Source organism: Mastigoproctus giganteus, chromosome 12 (assembly GCF_048544385.1).
Source record: "Mastigoproctus giganteus isolate SK-2022 chromosome 12, ASM4854438v1, whole genome shotgun sequence".
NCBI classification, from domain to species: domain Eukaryota; kingdom Metazoa; phylum Arthropoda; class Arachnida; order Uropygi; family Thelyphonidae; genus Mastigoproctus; species Mastigoproctus giganteus.
In genome coordinates this window covers 154,691,105-154,709,112 of record NC_143586.1, presented here as the reverse complement: position 1 = coordinate 154,709,112, position 18,008 = coordinate 154,691,105, and the positions used below count along the sequence as shown (strand labels likewise).

Genomic DNA, 18,008 nt, shown 5'->3' with positions numbered 1-18,008 from the left:
ACCACGCATCACCAGATCATGCACACCGTCAACTTCTGGAGCAATGGGCATTGCCGGTCTTCTAGGTTTTTCCCTCCATTTAAATTCTGCTGCTGACTTCTTAGCCATGGAGTAGGCCCCCTTGAGTGTTGTGACCAAGGAATTTGTGGGCAAGTGTGGCCATAGGCCATACATTTATTCTAAAAGTTTCACATCTTCAACAAGTTCCTTAAATTTATCAAATCTTAATAAATTATAGAGAGCAAGAATCAATCCGATGGGATAAATGAGAATTAGTTATATCTTATAGGCCATGTTACTTAAAGTCTGTTTTAACCAATTGTAAAAAAAAAAATTATTTTGGGAGGTACTCACTGCCAGCTGTATAAACGATATGGGAAATTAATTTATGAAAATTAATATAACGGAAAAGAGAATTCCAGGATCACTGATAGTAAAAATAAAATTTCCAACATAAAAAAAGTACAGCACTTTATTGGTTTATCCATTTTGAGCATCTCTGAAAAAACCCGTGGGGTATCAGTTCATTTGTATGCACAGTTCACACATTGGTGATAAAATAATTCGTAATATCCTTGCGAGTCAGTTTTTTCACTTTAAATATTCTTACTTTGTTTCATTTTCAATCGAAATACATTTAATGCTATTTTTCTTGAATATTAATAAAATGTCACTTCGTATGTGCTCCTAGAGACAGCTTTGTCCGCGTATTGATCACTCTATCACGTAATTTGTGATTAAGCATTTCATCATCATCAAAAGATTTTGTTTTCGGAAATACCGGTACGGTCTTTAAATTTATATCCTGCTCGTGTTCACTTCCTGACGAAGAACAGTGAGAGCAACACCCTTCACAGATCTTTTTCTTTCCATCTTCTTCCTCCTCTTCCTCAAACCTTAAAAAGAAAAGCATGCAAAAGAATATCATTCAGTAACATCTAAGTCATAAGAGGTAAAAAAAATCGGGTCAAAATAATTACTTTTCGCTCGATTGTAAAAATAAATACTGCGCTGATGAGTCAGTTACCAATAAATAACCAATCATCTGCATGATCGGGTGTAGTAAACTCTGTAAAATGACAAATTTAACAATTAGGAAGCATTAAGAAAGTTATCCGGCACTAAGCAACGATCTTTAAGGATCCATATACGAAAGATGGACATCTCTTTGTAAAATGCTTGTAGAACTATCTGTCTTTGAATCTGCTTTTGCAACCAGCAGGATTTAAGCTGCATAGAGAGAGAGAGAGAGAGAGAGAGTGCATAGTGGTGACAAAGAGTACTACTATGAATGCCAGAACAAGTGTTTTGTGTTGGATTCTGTTGTGTCCTGGCATTTGGTCGTGGAGTCCTCTAATGAGACCCCACGTTGCCTCATACACCACTGAGAGGTAGCCAGGGCTGTCTGTTATTCTCTGGCTGGTGTCCGCCAGGGTGGGCTGAGCTTCCTGGAAGGAGACCAAAAAAGCTGCATAGATAATGCATTCTTAATTCTCACAGCAGAACAAACTTGCCTTTGCAACAAGTTGTCCTGGCATTGTACTACTTTCAAAGCGATGGCTCACTGATAGGTTAATTGGCCATTTGTTTAAGAGATTAGACTGCTACGATAGCCTATTTAAGGGTTAACTGGTCCATCATCAGATAGTAGGTGGTCTCTAGCGGCTGCATCCCCTCAATCTCCGAGAGTGCTGGATTTTAAAGACTTTACTATATTTAACCGATGTCATCAATGTACGTGTAATGAATGTTTATTATAATAGATATTCTTTTAAAGGGTCGACCAATTTCGAGGGACGAAAGAGCCCGTTTACTCCTTAAGATTAATTCACTCAATAATGGGAAGTAAAACTTCTACAAAGTATGTAGGAGTTCCCCCCACCCCTCACTGAATACGCTTCCAGTCGGCAGGGCTATGTCTTTAACTACAATCCCTCCACTATTAGACATAAATAGAAAATATTTTCTTGGCCCCTGAACAAAAGATTAGTTTTGCAAAAACCGCGAAAAAGCTGATGCTGTATAAGCAAACTTATACAGCACCAGACTTGAGTTCGAGTTCGGGACTCGAACTAAAGTCTTTTCCACCCGGTGATTCTACCAACTATGCTACCCATGAGGGCACTTCTTTTAGTGCATTTGTATATATCACAATTTATCCCAGAGAAATAAATCCGCCATGCTTTAATCGATCCAGCTTAATTTTTCCCTAACGAACTTGCTTCAAACTTTTTCACATATTTAAACAATAAAGAGAAATATGTTATTTTTCTCATGAGGGATCGCTGATCCCTCATCTCTTAAACAGTTACAGCTAAAAGAAAACTTACATAAATACAAGTCTAGGAGTTCTGGGAGGAGGCAAAACTGTATCCTCGTTCTCTTCAAATTCTTTTATGTCTTCAATTTTAAAAAATTGTTTGACCTTGCGAAATTTTGAGGATAACCACTCCGCTGTCTTTGATTTATTTTGGCACTCCCGATATCTAAAGCCGTATGTAGAGAATAAGTCGTCGTCATCATCCTCTTCCAAAACACTTTCGAAACTAGAGAAAAATCAGATTTACAAAATATTTATTCCTTGAAATCCTATAAAGGATAGAACTGATATTTTCATTAACTACTTAAATGAAAATAATTATAAAGTACTGAACATTTCCCCACAGATATCTACAATACGTTGGCAATACGTTTTTTGTGTAGTTATACTACACAAAAAACCTTTATAAGATTATTTTATGGTCTTGTTTGTGACCATGGATGATATGCGTGTCCATCACTTTCAGCCAAAGAAAAAGGAGCAGTCCAAACAGCGGTAGGACAGCTTTTCTTCCACTAATTACCAAATGATGCAAGAAAGAAAGCTTATAACAGCATCAGCTGTATAAGCTTATACAGCTGATGCTGTACAAATCCATTCCCTCCAATAGTTTGCCAGTTCTCCTTGAATTTATTCAAGTTGCCAACCTCCACAACAACAGATGGATGTTTGTTCCAGCAGCCAACCACCCGCTGGGTAAAGGCAGCAAACTTCCACACTCACACTTATTCTATAAACGTCCTTACTCGATTTGAATATGTACCCACCTCATGAGTGTAGCCTGAGCAAGAAACTCATCAGAATTCTGCTTGCGTCCTCCAAAAAAGTTAAATTCAATTTCTGCTGCTAGAAAGATGACAGCATCGATTTTTTTTGGACTCTGATGGAGTGTTACTAGTGCATTGCCTTCATAGAAGGTCAGACAGTCAAAGGGGCATATTACGCAGACCTGGTGAGCAGTTTGCGTGAAAACATTAAAATGAAGTGACGAGGGAAACTCAGCAAAGGGATCTTGTATTACCGGGACAACACGCTTGCTCAAAAGTCTGTCATTGCTACACTGCATAACTGTAGCTTTGAAATCTTAGACCATCTCCCATATTCACTAGAACTAGCATCACTGGACTTCTATTTCCTAATTTAAAAAAAAACAAAAAAAAAAAAAAAAAAAACAGACAGTGACGTCACTGCTGAAGTGGATACATTTCTAGCGGCCCAAGAGAAAACTTTCTTTCCAGCTGAAAACTTTTTTTTTCAACAGCTACCATAATTACACCACAAGAACACTACCCTCCAACATGTATTCGGACATTAAACGAAGGTTACACTGTTGGGAAGAAAGATCGATATGGAGTATTAAACCTCCCATTGGCTTTAATTTCACCAAAAATTCTCTGGAGGGGGGGATAGAGAATTATTAGTGTAACAACTTTTATGCAGGTTTTTAGTATATAGTGATTCGAAGCTAGTTCCATTCCTTTCAAATCTTCAGTTAGAAGAGCTCATTGTGACTCTCAGTTGTTTCAAAACGTTCTCAAGGTGTTCAAAACTGTATTCTGATCTGGGTTGGAAATGGCAGATTACTGCATTCACAACGGTCGATTTTGGGTCGCTCTCTTTCTACTATATGGCGAATGGACATGTCTGCTAATGTGACAACCAACTAGTACATCTCTTGTGGAGGGATCTTAGGTTTTATCTATTTCCATTCTGCTCCAGCTACCTATCACTGAATGTACATGCGTTTTGAATCCTACTTTTAGCTAGTACTGCCATGTGACCGTAATATTAGCATTACTTCACAGGGATTGGGTGCATGTTGGAGAATATTAGACGTTACAAATACAAAGTATGATAATTAAGGTTAGACTGTACCAATTTTTGCAAAAGAGAATTGACAATTACTTATCACACAAGCAATGATCATAACTATTATATGTATAATAGTTATCTACCACAGGTATTCAATTAGATTAAGGTCAGGCGAATTTGGAGGCCAATCAAGACGGGAGATAGCTTCACTGTGGTCCTCGAACCACTCGTGCACAGTGCGGGCCCGATAACACGAGTCCGCAGAACATGGTCTCCTAAGAGCTGCCAGTAGATCACACCAATGAAACATTGGTCCATACACATCAAGGGTCATAGTTCTTGCCAGCAAAACATACCCCATATTAAGCAACCACTGCCACCTACCTGGATAGTGGGCACCGTGCATGATGGGTCCATAGGCTCGTGTTGCTTGCGGTACACGCGAAGGCGTCAGTCTGCGCGTTGCACTAGATATTTGGACTCATCCGATCAATATGCTCGTTTACAGTTCTCCAGTGTCCAACAAGCGTGTTGTTGATACCACAGCATTCGCAGTCAACGATGATAAGCGTTGAGGAGAGGGTGTTTCTTGAGTTGTTTGCTGTGGAATCCCATAAGTCTGAGAGTGCGATGCATCGTCATTTGGGATATTGTTCTTGCATTCCCCGTATAGTATTGCAATGTCAACTGTCGCACAGTGACCTGCCGTTCAGCTCGTTAAACGCACTGCACCCTTCGCTCACCATGAACATCCGCTTTACGTAATCATTTACGGTTCTGCTGGCGGGAGGTGGTCGGATCGTTCGACACCATTCTTTTTACATCTTAACCACAGTGAGCCTGAGCAACCAAGACCTGCCATTTCCAGTATGGAAACAGCCGACGCACGAGCTCCCACAATCATTCCCTTTTGAAACTCCGTGATATCTTTACTACGACCCATAACTGCTGCTTTGACTTGCAGGGCTAGATGCCAATTACCACTGCTTTAGCGTACGAAGATGGGGTGGTCATAATATTCAGTGATCACTGAGTATATAAATGAGCCCATTCCAGTCTCCATACCAAAAACCTAGCGACTAAAGAAAAAACAGTTTCCACTTCAGATGTAGCAGTTTGTTCATTTCTTGAATACACGAATGGTAAACGATGACAATTCAGTTACGCTTTAACTAGGTTTTCAATCAATTAGGATAAGTTGTTTCCAGCTATAACTTGTGCCATAAATATACTGAGCTGTAAAACAAGCGTACTGAGTCTGGATTGTTTGTTTATGGGATGAAAAACTTGATTCCGGAGAGAACAAACACTTCAACCATCGGGTGAGACCAATCCAGCCAGGTTGCGAATAAAAAGCCATATAGTTTCTCTTGTCCTGACGGAAACCGAACCCAGGCCTGATCTGAACCACGCGGAAAAACAGCGGCTGTGGCCACTGGACTACCACAATGGCAACATTTAAACTTAAAGGCATCGAAGGTTTCATCTCTCTATTTGTGCACAGAAGTAGCTGTTCTACAAGGACCGCTCCAGCGATTAATGGCGGGCAGACAACCTACTAGTCAAAATCTTAAGTCGTACGGTTTTCATCCGAGCTTGTGTACGGAAATAACTGACTTTCTCAAATTACTTACTTGAAATTCAATGCGTCTTCCGCGTCTTGATTGGACTCAGTACTCTTGCAGGGAAACTCTGTCTCATTCTCTTCCTCAAGGTTTTCATATTTGGACATGCCACTGCTCCTGCCTCCAAGCACTTCCACAGCAACCTTAAGGGATCAACGAAGATTTAATACCATACAACGCAATAAGTTTTATTTACGCGAGCCACCAACTGATTAGGGCAAAAGCCAGCGGCGGATTTAAGCATAAACGGGGTTAAGTGGCAATTAGGTGTTCAAAATTTAACGAGGCCAACGAAATTATCTTTAAAAAAAAAGGTACAATTTCAAGGGTTAGCGCTTTAAACATCGAAATACATTGCAAGGAATGCATGTCTCAAAGGTGATTCATTAAAGCTTCCCTTTGTTATGTTTCGTGCAAGCAAGTGTACGCAATCTTGCATTTTTTATACCATAAGAACCACAAAAAAAGTGTCGTCCTCACTTAGGGCCCCGACAGCCCGAAATCCGCTACTGGTGTAAGCACACACAAAAAAAAAAAAACACCCAACGTTAAGAAGTTATCCAATAAAAAAATATGATGGTATTTACACATAGGTTTTTACAATGTTTTAGCATGGGCAAGATTAACAGAATACTGGATTTATATTGGTTGGTTTTTTGCAATGTTCCTTACAATTCAGAAATTCTCCACTTCACTGCAAATCAAAACGTTACGATACGTATCATACTGGTTTGCTCCTGCTCAGGACTGTTAGCAGCTCATTGATTTGCTCCTGCTCAGGATTGACAGCTGCTCGATCAAACTGTACATTGAGCATTTTCACCTTCTCTTAGAACACCAGTATAGTCTAAAATATCCAAGATAAACTATATAAGTTTTATATAAATGAGGTTAATTTATTAAAACCTAAAATCGCTAACACAGAAGATTGGGTCATCAAAATGGTTAGAAATTTTCAGTTTAGAGCTTAATGCACGAGAATCACCAAAAAAGAGAAGAATGATGATATCCAGCTCAGGACCCTGGATGGGCCAAGTCCATACTCACCAAATGTGAGCACATGGGATTATAATTCTACTTCTTTCGCACGGGAATGAGGAACTAAGATCACGGGCTAAGAAATTCAGCTCCTACACTAACCGTAGAGGGACGTAGGACGAGGGCATTACCTTTCAATAGCTCTTTCAAAATACCAGAATGAAATCTGTGGCTGCCATATGGACTACAAAACTGAAAGTGAACCATAACATAAAAACGCTTTCGTTTATTTTCAAACTCATCGAACCTGACGGCAACAGCACCAGTACGGGAACTTTATTATCACATCTCGTATATATAAAATTACATATTTATTTTTATTAAATATCAGAGGATGTAATTGCAAAGTCGCGCTGTATATAATATGTCTGTAAATTGCGTGTGTTTTGTGGTCTATTTGCTGGACGAAAAACCCAGTTTCTGGAAGCAAAAACCATGCTACCCTCGCCAGAGACCGACTAACTCAGCCACGTTGTGAAAAAAGACCCATAAAATTTATCGCGTTATTGACGGGATTAGAATTCAGGTCTTTTCCACCCAGTGGTGGAAATCGATGATTACGCCAAATGTGCTACCCACGAGGGTGGTGAAAAAGAAACTACTATAGTGACATGGATGACACCTTCGATATAGAAGGAAATATTGATGAATACTTGGGAGGAACGGACCAGGGACAATTTTTTAACGCCTGTTACTATGGCTACGTATTGCAAAATGTTAATATTTTCAGCTTACCGCTTGTTTACATTTCTTAGCAGAGGAGTCGATGTCTTTATAGAGTTCCATTCTTAATTGTAACTCATCATATTATCGAGGTAAAAAGAAGTTGTCCTCCAAGTCTGATTCTTCAATTTAATGGATGAGCGATTTAAAAACCATTCCAGATGGAATCTCTATAAAAAAAAAAAAAAAAAATACGTAAAACTGAATTCAAAACGACCATATGAATTCATATTATACAATTAATAGGACTCAAAGCGAATTTCAGTAAGTTGTTTATTAGATCAATCTGAGAGTAATTGAAGCATAACTCTCCGACTGACCGGAGTGGAGGGTGTTCACGGCTGAGTGAGTATATTAAATTATAAAAGGAGATTATTACAACCGCAAACTTAATCATCCAGTGGGAAAAAAAAAAAATTGACGTCTTTAATCAAAAGAAGTTTAATCAAATTATCTAAATAAAATCCTAAACAGTAAAGTGGTTTCTTTATTGCCATCATTGCCTCATTTGTAGCCCACAGACCGAATGAACTACCGTTGGTTATGACTGAAATCCTAACAACAATCACAACCATTATACTCTCACAGAAGAATTTATATTCTTCTCTTACTAGACATTTAACTCAAACAATTTGAACCCATCATAATCATGCAAGTAGATTTTATGGTTAAAGTAAATTGTGAGTGTAAGATCTATCATATACCTGCTCTTATACGCCATTAAGATTTTTACAGCCATTATCAAAAAATTCGTACCCTGACATAGACAAAACATCAGTAGAAAGATGCCGTTTTCAATAAGTTGTGTACATATTCAATAACTAACATGTAAAATTTCATTCTTGTAGGTGATCATACACTAGAGGTGGAGCCCGGGATTTGAGAAAGCACGCATTTGCAGGGCAAGAAAGCTCAGGAAATTGATGAATAAATGAAAGCTATGTGTGGGCAGAATTATCCATCCTATGACACTGTAAAAAAGTGGAAACGGTAGTTCCAGTGAGGTCGTACAAGTGTCTTTGATGAGCCAAGAAAAGGAAGTCCATCAAAATCTACAGACAGTGAGGCGGTTGCAAAGGTTGAGCAGCTGGTGCTGAGTGACAGACGTGACAATTCATTTCATCGCAAATGCAGTGGAAATTAGTTATGGGTCTGCCCACAGCATTTTACATGACCATCTGCACACGTCTAAGGTCTCCGCATGATGGGTTCCAAGATTGCTGACGCCTTTGCAGAAGCAATATCGAATGCAATGTTCTCGCCAACTTCTGGATTTGTGTAACGCGGATGTTGAGAACTTTTTGATCGGTTGCTGACAAATGCTGCGTGTACCAGTATGACTCGGAGAATTAAGACATGTCAAAACAGTGGAAGCACACCTCCTCCCGACCTCCCAAAAAGGCAAAGACCACTCCATCTGCGATGGAGTGGATGTTGTCCGTGTTTTGGACAAAAAAGGGGTTATCCTGGCAGATTACCTACCTCGTGGTTCCACACTTACCGGAGAATACTATAGAAATCTTTTGAAACAGCTACAGGATGCTTTGAAGGTGAAAATGCTTGGAATGTTAACCAAAGGTGTTCGTCTTCTGTCAGACAATGCACAGGCTCACACGGCCGTTGCCACCACCACTTTGTTGCCCAGTTACGGCTTTGAACTACTGCAGCACTCACGCTATTCTCCTGACCTAGCACCGTCAGACTTCGTTTCGAGAAATGAAGAAACCATTGCGTGGACGCCGCTTTGATTCGTCTCAGGAAGTCATCAATGAAGTGTGGAATCCTGGTTTCAGGCAAAAAGTGCGAACTCCTATGATCAAGGCATTAAACAACTGATCCATAGATGGGAGAAATGTGTTACTATACATGGAGAGTAAATAAAAAAGGATTAAAGTTCCTGTGAAGTTTCACCTTTCTAGGTAAGGGTACGAACTTTTAGATACCCCTCGTAAAAACTGTTTGTCATCAGTACTAAAGACTATTTTTGCAATGAAATTTTTTCTTCCGAAGTTCGTAATGCACAAACAGAGGATCTTACTTTAAATACTACAGCAATGACCTTTGTTTTAAGAAAGCCTCTCTCACAGAAGAGAAGCGGATTTTTTCCTACATATGTCATTAAAAAAAACACAAAACAAAACTAGTCATTCACATTTTTCCCAAAGCAAGAAAAGTGCCTAACCAAATTACACTTCGAACTTCACAAAATTTTCATCTTGACTACCTGATAAGGCAGTCGAGATTTTTTGCTCGAAGGTAAAAGCTTCGTGAAATCTAGCTTTCTGTTACTCCCTAAGACTTCATATTTATTTGTCCTTTGGTTTGTATCTCTCCTACTAGTAAAAATATACTACCTTCCTCTTTCATGTCATTTTACTAATCCCCTTCAGAACTTTATATACCTCCTGTAAATCAGGTACCACCTATGATGGTCTAGTTGAATGTGGACATAAATTAGCGCTTCTCACCAATCTGGTCTTCGTACCATGAATTGGCAAGCTCTGTCTTTTTTTTTTTTTTTTTTTAGGTGAAATACACTATAGTCTTTCTACACAGGGAACATGTACCCTCTTCTCTCTATTTAAATAGGTGTACTAAAAATAAGTGCAAGACACAATGTGCCTTCCTAGCCCCTTATTCACACAGCATAGTGAATACATAGGCCCCTTAAGTCTTTTTCGTCGTGAACCACGTTTAACTCCTTTTAACACCCAGTTATAAATATTGTTATCAAAGTGAAAAACATACATTTATGGAAACATTAAACTTCAGTTGCCATTTTCAGGCAAAATTAAAAAGCCAAAGTTGCACACCAACCAATTAAAAAGAATATAATAAAATCTGATCTTTATTTGCATAGATATAATTAAAATAAAATAAAAATGCAAACAAAAAGCATAATCATCTTTATCAGGGGAAATAATTATATATTAAACACAAGACTTCATTCGATGTCGATTTGATTCGAATTCAAATCAAGTCAGTGACAAGAGGAATTTTTTGGGTCTTCTCCACAACGTGACTGAGTTAGTCGGGCGAAGGTAGCATGGTTTTTATTTCCGGAAACTCTAGTTCCTCCTCCAGCAAACCAACCATAGAACACATGCAATTTTAAGACATGCTATATACGAAACAATATGGCTTAATTGCTGATATGCCTTAAAGCCCACTATAATCAACTTCATTCGATAATGTGTAGGCTATACTTATCAAATGAAGTTGAATTTTATACCTATGAGGTCAAAGAATTGCATTTTATTTTCCTGTTTGTCTGCACCCTGTTTCATCAATAACAATATACTATATGACTAAACACACTTCTCCAGAAACGGACCATAACATCCAAACATTAGTAAAAGAAAATTCGTGTTACATGCAAGCTATAGGACAATAGCACGGTTTCTCATGTGCAATGTGTGACTATTGCATCACACCAGTTCACGCATCCCTCCCTGCTATCGAGACTTAGTACAATATTACGTAAACTGTTAGCAAATACATTTTGGTTCCTACAAGATCGAACACCAGCGTCCTTGAGTGAGTTTGTTGATACAGGGAACCTTTATGATGGTAGGGTATATACGTAAAATATTACAATAGGTTTCGTTAAGCCAAAGGAACACACCTTCTGTGTGACAGAACGCAATACATTGCATATTCTCAGAAGAATGTTCCATAAACCATTCACAAACAAGCGATTGTTTCCTGGCTTGATTTTATTCCAATTTGTAAGAACTGAATCACCCGAATTCTAATACATTACTATCCAACGTTTTGAAAGAAGCCCGGTTCTAACTTCCAGCATGACGTAACGGCCCAACACTAGTTGTAAGGGTAGAACTCAAAAAATAGGAGGCATGCTATTATAAACTATTGCCAATTCAAAAGCAACAACTCTATATAACACAATTGCTATTTCTTTCTAGCCTATTTCACCAATGAAATGAGAACACTTACTTTATACTTCCAGCACAGGTACCAACGTTAGGAGTTTCCATCGAACACTGCAAATTCTAAAAATGAAATAACAGGCAATTTTTGACAAATAATAGCAACAATTTAATACGATTATTGTCTAAAGAATTATTCACGTAACAGTTAACACAAGAGCTCGTGAATTGGCTTTCCTGAACACTCGCTTTGAATTCTGAACAGAAAAACAAAAACAGTCGTATATATACGCATAAATGACAGCCAGATTCGAATATTAACATGGCGTATCTGTAACTCGCGCAGGAACAAAACATAGCAAAAATACTTCAGTTACAGTACTACCCAGTACTTATAAGCACTATTAAATTCACGCTTACCACAAAACAGATGGGAGAAGAATTTTCTAATACATAGATATTTCATGATATCATGTTAAGAGGAATATCTCACCCCTCCCCCCGATTCCATATTTATTACCCAGACGAGTAGAGTACTGTTTGTACCATCCTAGATTACACATTGGTTTAATCGAAATTAAACTGATCATCTTCAGCCACAAAATAATTTGCAAACTCTCATGGAAGAGAAGTTTATGTTAATCTCTAGCCTCTATCAGCCAGTAGAATCTCTTAAAATATTGCAAATGCAACAAATTTCGAGTGTTGAGATCAGGAAAATGTCATCCAGATTCGTCTGGAAAACAGCCATAAAAGAATACCCACACTTCCATCTTGTTCTCCCCCAATTCTTCCCACATTTCCATCGCGTTCTGTTCTTCAGAAATTCTTAAAAAATTACTTTGGATAGATTGAACACGTACCTTTCTGATATCCAGTCCACATTTAACTAAGAAATACGTCATTCCTACATAGGAGAGCTCGAATCCCACACAATAGTGAAGACTCCTAACAGAAGCTAATAAACTACAGGTGGCTCAATATTGAATAAACTGTTTACATAATAAAAGGTACTACATGGAAGATATGCACGTGTCTATGGTGTGACATCACCTATGAACTTTCGTTTCATAATAACAGCAGATAGCCTTATAAACCCCTACATCAATTCATAATGGTAATAACCTCTGCTATAACACAGGATATGACGTAAGATTATCACCTGTTGTAACACAAAACTACTGCACTAAAGAGCGTTATTACAGCTAAAAGGGACTTTCTGGTTTTTGGTCACTTTTATAATCGTCTACTGTGCGCACTTTTTTTTTTGGACAACATATTGGAAGATAGGTTTTCTATTTTGTGCTCTGTTGCTAGGATAATTAAGACAAGTCTTAATTAGTCTTCATTAAGGGGAAAAAACCAGTTTTACGTATTCCTTATTGATCATATAAAATAAGGCTGCTTTGTTAAACCAAATACCCAGTTCCTCAGCATATATTCTCTATAAAAGAGAATAGGCACTTGGCGTGCTTCATCCAACAAATTCACAATTATGCGCTTTGTCAATCGGTATGTTGAATATTTCTTTTTAATGAGGTAAAAAATATATATATATATTTATTTATAAATTCATGCTTAGTTTTGCAAATAAACTCCATTAAAAATGGATTCAGAAAATATGGAATGCTTAAAGGCGGGGAGAGCAGAGTTTAGATGATCCACAGCAATACTAGTAAAGAACCATTTCATTCATAACTGCTCTTATGAGCAGGACTCCTACCACTTAGAGAATACTCGAATCTATCAGGGGTAGGAAAGTTTTTTTGTGTATGATCGGTGTGATATGTCATTATACCTGTAAGTTTTAATATGCAGAGGTTTATGATAGCAAAATATTAGGGCTGTTAAAGCCCTAATATTTTGCTATCATAAAATACACTTGCAGCTTTCAGCGGTCACCCTATGCCTCCCTTTAATAAGACTAAGGGTGACCAGAAAAATCCTGTGAAATAGGATTGCCATCATGCTAAAGCAGGATTTTTAACGTTCACACTACACTAGAAATTAAATTTCACTGACCACATACAAATTTTATATCACCCTCGTGTGTAGCACAGATAGCACACCATCCTCCCCACAACGGGTGGAAAAGACTCCGCAATATAAAAATACTGCCACAGGATTGCTCAGAATTACAGCATGCTTTCAAGCATTACTTTACATAGGCTTTTTCTGTGGATTTTGTTGGACTCTCTGTTAGACATGAATTATTCTGATCATTTCGAGGAATATACTGCTGCAAACTTTGCTCTCTTTTTAAAATGTGTTATTCAAAGTTTTGTTTATAATACTGGCACCTGCTTCGGCTTTTAAAAGCACACATTCGGCTTTTAAAAGCATTTCCAGTTTCACCAGAAAGATATCTCAACTGTTTCATCTGCCTGGCTGATGAGGAACTGTTAAAATGCCAAGAATGGTCTGAGATAATTTGTTATACTCCAAGCTTTTGCATCTGTTATTTAATGCTGATTATGCAAAATATCTATTTTATCTGAAATGGTATAGAAAAATAGTGGAAACTTCGATTTTTTTTGCGAAATTCATTTATTTCATTGGTTATTGTTATTGGGATCTAAGCACATCAATGACTTAGGTTATATTGCACCGTATATATTATGCCAGTAAATCGAGTGTGTTTTGTGGACGATTTGTCAGTTTGATGGCAAATACTCGCCTGACACCAACTAACTCAGCCACGTTGTGAAAAAATGCCAAAAAAATTCTTTGCATGATTGTTCAATTTGGTTCAAAAAACTAGTTCATTCAATACTATTACTGGATGACGAATTGGTCATACAAAAAAAGATATTTTGGCTAAAACAGCTTTTCCCCCTCTTTTCGTTTGGTATATTGATGACGTTGCACTTAATGGAAATTGTATCCGTAGTTGATGTTGATCTCCAGGTAATTCTGCAATGGAGCACAGAAAGTTACTTTCAATTTTTCTAAAATTCAGTCGTCTTGTCGTTGGGTTTTAGGAGCATCAGCAACTAAGGCCATGTTACTCCGTAAATATTATCTCTAAATTGCGTGTGCTGAGGCCGATTTTCTGTTTGCTGGACGAAAAACCCCGAGTTTCAGGGAGAAAAAACATTCTACCCTCGGCTGAGAGCAACTAACTCAGCCACGCGGTGAAAAAGACTCATAAAAATTCCTCCCATCACTGACGGGATTCAAAATCAGGTCTTTTCCACCTGGTGGGGAGGATGGCGATCCAACCAACTGTTTTACCCACGAGAGCTTCAGTCCTGTCTTCTTGAAATAAAAAAATCTACTGCTCCTATGGTTATCTTTGATGACACTGATTTCTAGATCACATATCTCTATTAGGGCTTATCCAGACATCTAAACTCTCATGGCATAAGCATGTCACAAACGTTGCTTCCTCTGCATAAAAAAGGGTTTTCTTTTTTGTTCTTGGCATTACTTTTCTTCTAACTGCTCACTCTGTACAAATTTCTAACTTGTCCTACGATGGAATATTGTTCCGTCTGGGGTGATGCCCCCAAAACCTCTCCAACGCTTCTGGACTCCTTTCAAATGAAAGCAGTCAGATTAATGACCTAACCCTAATAGTCTCTCCACTGCCTCGCAAATGTTGTTTGTGCCACATGCTTTTTCTATAGATACTTCCATGAACACTGTTCTGAAAAGCCATCTGTTTTTCTCCCACTCTCTTGCAAACATATACCAGTCAGCATCCATTCATTGTCCAACTCCAACTCACAGAACTAACCTTTTCTTTTCATTTATTCCTTGTACCTCTGCTTTCTGGAACAACCATCCTTCCTTTAGATGCATTTCCTGAAAATTACAATCTACAGAAATTCAAGTCCAATGTCAACAAGTATCTTCTGTCTTCTCAGCTTTTAACCGATGCATGGTACTAAATACTACAAGTTCACTTTTCATGTTTGGAGCGCTAATTAAAAATAAAAATCCAAGGTGTATGCATTGTTTTAATTTACTTAACCCCTTTAAAGCCATATACAATGAACAATCATTAATATCTGCATATACACTGGTGTTCAAAGAAAGTGCATCACCTAAGAATTTCACAGTTCTAACCCTTTTTTCGTGATGGTATGTTAACGACTAGCATCACAAATAGAAATATAAACAAAAGATATTTATTAATAGTTAAGTAATATTTGACAGGTGCTCTCAAAATATTCCAAAATGAGCATTTGCAACCTTTATACAACAGTTTTGCTAAACACGACAATTATGACTGAAATGTTATTAAAAGCCCTCGAATTGATTCAATTTATCATTCTAAATGGAAAACAAAATGAAAAGTTCACCAGGTGCAAACTAATATTTAGTTGAATTGCCTCTGGCCTTGATAACAGCAGCAAACCATCGAGGCATTGACAAGGTCAATTTCTGAAGATAATCAACTGATAGTTCGTGGTTCCAAACATGAATTATGGCTTCCTGAAGTTCAAGAAAGATCTTTGGTTTCTTTCTGGCAACTGCAGATTCCACACGATGCCAACAATTCTCTATAGGATACAGGTCCGGGCTGTTTTGTGGCCACTAAGAGTTGTAATGGACCGTTCATCCAACCATTTTTTCACCTGTAACAAATGTAAACACATTACTGTCGAACCTCTAATGCAGAAATGAAGCTAAAGCAACTACAGAAGTGCATACTTACACTTTTTTGCCCGATGACAAGGAGCAGTCGTCCTGAAAGATGCAGTTACTTGGCAGGTGGAAATGGTTTCTAATGGTTGGCAGCAATTTGCCTTCCAATATAGCCAGGTATCCATTGGCACTTACGGAACCTTTTATACGCTGCAGGAGACCTACTCCTCGATACGAAATGCATCCCCATATAATGTGGCTGGTAGGGAATTTCACCATAGACACCATACAGTCTGGATGGTATTCTTCACCACATCTACGGTGAATCGTTTGTCTCCCATTAGAGCCAAGCAGGTTGAATTTCTTCTCATCTGAGAAAATAACTGACTTCCACTGCTCGGGGATCCATTTGACATACCCCTTATGCCAAATTAATCACTCTGTCACTAGGTCTGATGTGTATCCACCACATCAGACCTTTTTCATTTTTTGTGTGAGGAGGGGCTTCTTCTTAGGATGACGAGCTACGAGTCCATTTTTGAAGGGGCGTCTTCTGACTGTTACTGCCCTTGCTACCACTACTGTATTTCTTCCCAATCTTTTTTCAGCTCACAAGAACGAGCTTTACAGTTTTTAAGGCATAAGCGCTTCAAAACGTGGTCCTGTTTTGGCATAGAGATTCGGTTGCGTCCGGTTCCTTTTTCCTATCAGTAGAACCAGTATTCTTGAGTTTGGAAAGAAATCTATTCGCTGTCGACTGATTACAAGACACTCTATAAGCAATATGACGAGAACATCCTTCCTCACGTAAAGCCAAAAATAGCACTCTTTCTTCATGGTGTCAACTGCATGTAAATCGCCATCCTGACAAACAAGGGATGACCGGAACTCTTGCAGAGCGTGCTTATTTAGCTGAAAGTAACAGCTGATGCAATATTAGGTAATCACCTACGTGTGTCAATCTTATCTGATGCAATCTGTAATAAATATTGCCATATACTTACGTTATTCGGACGACAATTACAATTTTAATGGGTGATGCACTTTCTTTGAACACCAGTGTATACCTACAAATAATCTTTATTTACAGAAAACGTTTAGCCTTCATGAGAGCCTCTAGTCTATAGAAAATCCCTCACCAATCTTTTGGGCTGTCTCTCCTTACATACAACCAATGATCCAATTTGCTCAAGGTCCTCTATTGGATTGAGGTCAGAATTCTGGGCTGGCCACGCTAACTTTTTGTTGCTTATCTCCTCAAACCAGTTTGTAACAAGTGCAGCACGAACCATAGTGTCCTGCTGATTGAGATATGGGTCGTCCCAGACATGCTGCTGCAATGTAGGTAATGCATTATTGTCCAGAATGTCTAGAACACCGCAGAATTCATGGTTTTGTCCAAAGCAATCAACAATACCAGATCATCATGCTGCCTCTGCCAAACTTTGTCACGATAGTCTGACAGGTAGCATTCTCCATGTATTCACCACATCCAGACACAACTAGCAGACCATATACAGGTAGTTCTCGACTTTACGAGTTAATTCGTTCCTAGCGCGCGCTCGTAAAGCGAGAATTTATTTCCCATAGACATAAGGTTAAAAATATGGGTTACGTTCTCAACAATGAAATTAGTTAGTTTAAACAATGATTGATTTATCCAAAGAAATGAAAACGTAGCCTGTAAAATCAAGCATTTATGAAATTATTTACGACTTACAAATGTTAAAGAATGTTTATTCTTCATCATCGACTAAATGCACACTCGTTGATCACTCATTATTGGCTCGGTACCCGTTGGTTTGTTGCACAGGGAATCACTTCTTCGAAATGCTTCAAGAGGCGTTTGTTTCCAAGATAATTTTCTCTTTTAATTATAAATTTCACGATTGCATGCATAAGCATTTTTTAACAGCACACACAAATTGCAACTAACACGATTCGCGTGGAGTAACAAATTTACGAAGCTTAAAAATAAAAAGAATGAAGGAAGATTCCGAAAATTTA

General features: G+C 38.2%; 1 protein-coding gene across 3 annotated transcripts; it reads right to left on the bottom strand.

The window, feature by feature from the left end:
* Positions 1-490: 490 nt before the first annotated feature.
* On the bottom strand, positions 491-11,921 carry LOC150077526 (uncharacterized). 3 transcript variants are annotated; one of them, XM_090386538.1, is made up of 4 exons: positions 11,829-11,921; positions 11,476-11,531; positions 2,331-2,546; positions 491-896 (listed from the first exon to the last, which is right to left on the bottom strand). In XM_090386538.1, the coding sequence occupies exons 2-4, from the start codon at positions 11,514-11,516 to the stop codon at positions 671-673; spliced, it is 483 nt and encodes a 160-aa protein (XP_090242664.1). In that variant the 5' UTR covers positions 11,517-11,531; positions 11,829-11,921; the 3' UTR covers positions 491-670. The 3 variants fall into 3 exon arrangements, with proteins under 3 accessions (XP_090242664.1, XP_090242663.1, XP_090242665.1); XM_090386537.1 differs by lacking the exon at positions 11,829-11,921 and adding an exon at positions 5,767-5,900 and having other exon boundaries at positions 11,476-11,533; XM_090386539.1 differs by lacking the exons at positions 11,476-11,531; positions 11,829-11,921 and adding an exon at positions 11,144-11,234.
* Positions 11,922-18,008: the final 6,087 nt, after the last annotated feature.

Coding starts and splice junctions, on each gene's coding strand:
- LOC150077526 (XM_090386537.1), bottom strand. CDS start 5,864: ATGTCCAAATATGAAAACCTTGAGGAAGAGAATGAGACAGAGTTTCCC. Junction 2,547..5,766: donor GAAGACGCATTGAATTTCAA/GTAAGTAATTTG, acceptor ATTTTTCTCTAG/TTTCGAAAGTGTTTTGGAAG. Junction 897..2,330: donor ACTCCTAGACTTGTATTTAT/GTAAGTTTTCTT, acceptor TTTCTTTTTAAG/GTTTGAGGAAGAGGAGGAAG.